Source organism: Trypanosoma grayi (genome assembly GCF_000691245.1).
Source record: "Trypanosoma grayi strain ANR4 Tgr_1745_V1, whole genome shotgun sequence".
Lineage (NCBI taxonomy): Eukaryota > Euglenozoa > Kinetoplastea > Trypanosomatida > Trypanosomatidae > Trypanosoma > Trypanosoma grayi.
This window is the reverse complement of record NW_008827363.1, coordinates 1-2251: the sequence shown is the minus strand read 5'-3', so window position 1 is coordinate 2251 and position 2251 is coordinate 1. Positions and strand designations below refer to the sequence as shown.

Below are 2251 nucleotides of genomic sequence, written 5' to 3'. Positions count from 1 at the left end.
TATATATATATATATATATATATATACCCATGTAGTCTTCTCAGTAACAGCAGCTCTCCCTCTTTACATACTTACATGACATATATAGCAGAAGCATACACACGAGCAGACATCGAGTGAGTTGTCTAAGCCACTGTGGCCCCCTGCTCCCGGAAATGCACAGACCGCGCCTCCGCAGGCAACCGCGGCTTCGCACGCTCTGGCGTCTCCTGTACAGGTGTCTGATCAACAATATCAGCACCAGCTGCTGTGGCCGTGGCGGTCAGGTCCGTGGCGTCGTGGCCTCTGGGGTCAGTGGCGCTAGCGTCCTTGACGTTGGCGGTGTCCTGCGTGGCGCCGCCCTTTGTGTGGTGAGTGCAGGGGAACCTTGGCACCTTGGCGTGGCGCCGCCCAACCACGGTGCTGCTCGGCTTGAGCGTGCCTGTCGATGTGAACTCCTTCGTCACGAGACGGTTGCGGTGGTTCACTGTGTCTGTGTTGCGTGCGAGGTCCACTGTGTAGTCGCCAACCTGGTAGACCTCAGCGCANCGTCACGAGACGGTTGCGGTGGTTCACTGTGTCTGTGTTGCGTGCGAGGTCCACTGTGTAGTCGCCAACCTGGTAGACCTCAGCGCAGTGGCAGTGACGGCTGTTGACGCCGCCGGCCACCTCATCGCGCAGGTACGACCGTGGCCGGTAGTCGCAGCTGTTCTTCGTGAAGTCGCTCTTCACGTCGCGCACGCCCTGCGGCGGGTCGGCAGAGCGCAGCAGGAATGCAGTGTGGCTGACCGGCGTGAAGTCGTAGCCGGCCTGCGACAGCACCGGCGGCGGGTAATCTTTGTACATCACCTGGGGTGCAAACGTGCGAGGCAGCGAACGCGCACACGTGTGGTGCCCACGCTCGTCAACGAGAGGCCGCAAGCGTGGCAGCAAACGCGTGCGGCCCACCGTCGCCGCCTCCACCGTGACGCTCTTGTACACGCCGTTAGGGTCATACGTACCGGTGTGTTTCAGCGTGATCGGATCGTTGGGGTTGAGGCGCGCGTAGGTGTCAAAGGAGCCGCAGGCGAAGTTGATGCGGGCCTTGAGCAGCCCCCACGCGTTCTTGTTGGCCTCCTCAATGGCGTCGAGGGCGTCACGGTATGTGGAACCTTTCTTCAGCGTGTACGTTGACCACTTGGCGAGGGGATGGTCGCGGTTAGACGTGGTGTGGATGCTCTCCACGTGGTAACCTTTTTTGCGCAGCTCCTTCTTGGGCGGCAGCACCAACAGAGCGTAGCCCACCAGCTCGCTCTCCGTCATGTCCTGCATGCCTACAGTGGAGTGCATTGGCTCAACGTCTCTGCACTGAAATGGATTGGATGGACAGACTGTGTAGTTGAATCGATGAGGCAGACGCTTCTAGGAAATATAATGTTGCTGCTGACGATGCCGCTGCTGCTGTCCGTCTATATGTGTGAACGGGTGTGCGTGTGTGTGTGTGTAGCTCTACACAAGCAGATGACTCCCAAGTCCCGATACGAAGAAACATGGAGGAGTACAAGGAGGAGTGGTGAGAAACAGCAGGTAGGAGAGGCAAGTAAGGTGCACAACTGTTGTGGTGCGTTGTGCTCATGAGCGAATCGCAGGAGTACAGAAAAGGTCTAAGCGCCACCAACAGAGCAAGCAAATATTGAAGCGGGCACGAGTGAGCAAAGGTAAGCACCGCCGCCCGTGTCACTCGGCGATGTGAAGAGACCCAACCAACACCAAACACGAGAAACGCCAACAACGATAACAACTACAAACGACAAAAATAATAATAGGAATAACTGCGTCGTTTTAAAAAAGGGCATCCAAGTCAAAGATGTTAACTGGGTCATCTCTTGCCTTTTTGCGACGCGCAACGGTAGGCGGTGCAGCAGCTGCGTTGCCTCCCCATTCTCTCGCTGCTGCTGCTGCTGGTACTGTTGTTGTTGTTGTTGTTGGCGCATTGGTGGTGGCATCGCTTTGCCCCGTACGTCCTCTCGCGCCCGTCGCCCTGTTCCGCGGCTGTTTCTGCCGTTGTTGTCGTTGCCGCTGGTAGTGGTGCGCTGTCGCGTCGAAGGCGTTGAAGCCGTGCCCGCTTCCATGCACCTGCTCCTCCACCACATCGGGGATGATGTCCTCGGCGTTGATGGCGTGTGTCGTCGACAGCACCGCATTGGCTGTGCCCGCCCCAGACCTGTCGAGCTCCACCGTCTCACTGTTCGTGGCCAGTCGCTGCTTGCGGAAGCCACTCCCGCCCGCCGCC

At 58.3% G+C, this 2251-nt stretch overlaps 2 protein-coding genes across 2 annotated transcripts; both read right to left on the bottom strand.

Annotated features, from left to right (window-relative positions):
- Nucleotides 1-519: 519 nt before the first annotated feature.
- DQ04_17451010 (hypothetical protein) lies at nucleotides 520-1308 on the bottom strand (the record flags this gene model as incomplete). The annotated part of the gene is made up of 1 exon (XM_009317594.1): nucleotides 520-1308. One exon carries the CDS (start codon nucleotides 1306-1308, stop codon nucleotides 520-522), a length of 789 nt encoding a protein of 262 aa, XP_009315869.1.
- Nucleotides 1309-1800: 492 nt separating this feature from the next.
- DQ04_17451000 (hypothetical protein) lies at nucleotides 1801-2251 on the bottom strand (the record flags this gene model as incomplete). The annotated part of the gene is made up of 1 exon (XM_009317593.1): nucleotides 1801-2251. A coding segment is annotated over one exon (451 nt), but the record flags the coding sequence as incomplete, so codon positions are not given.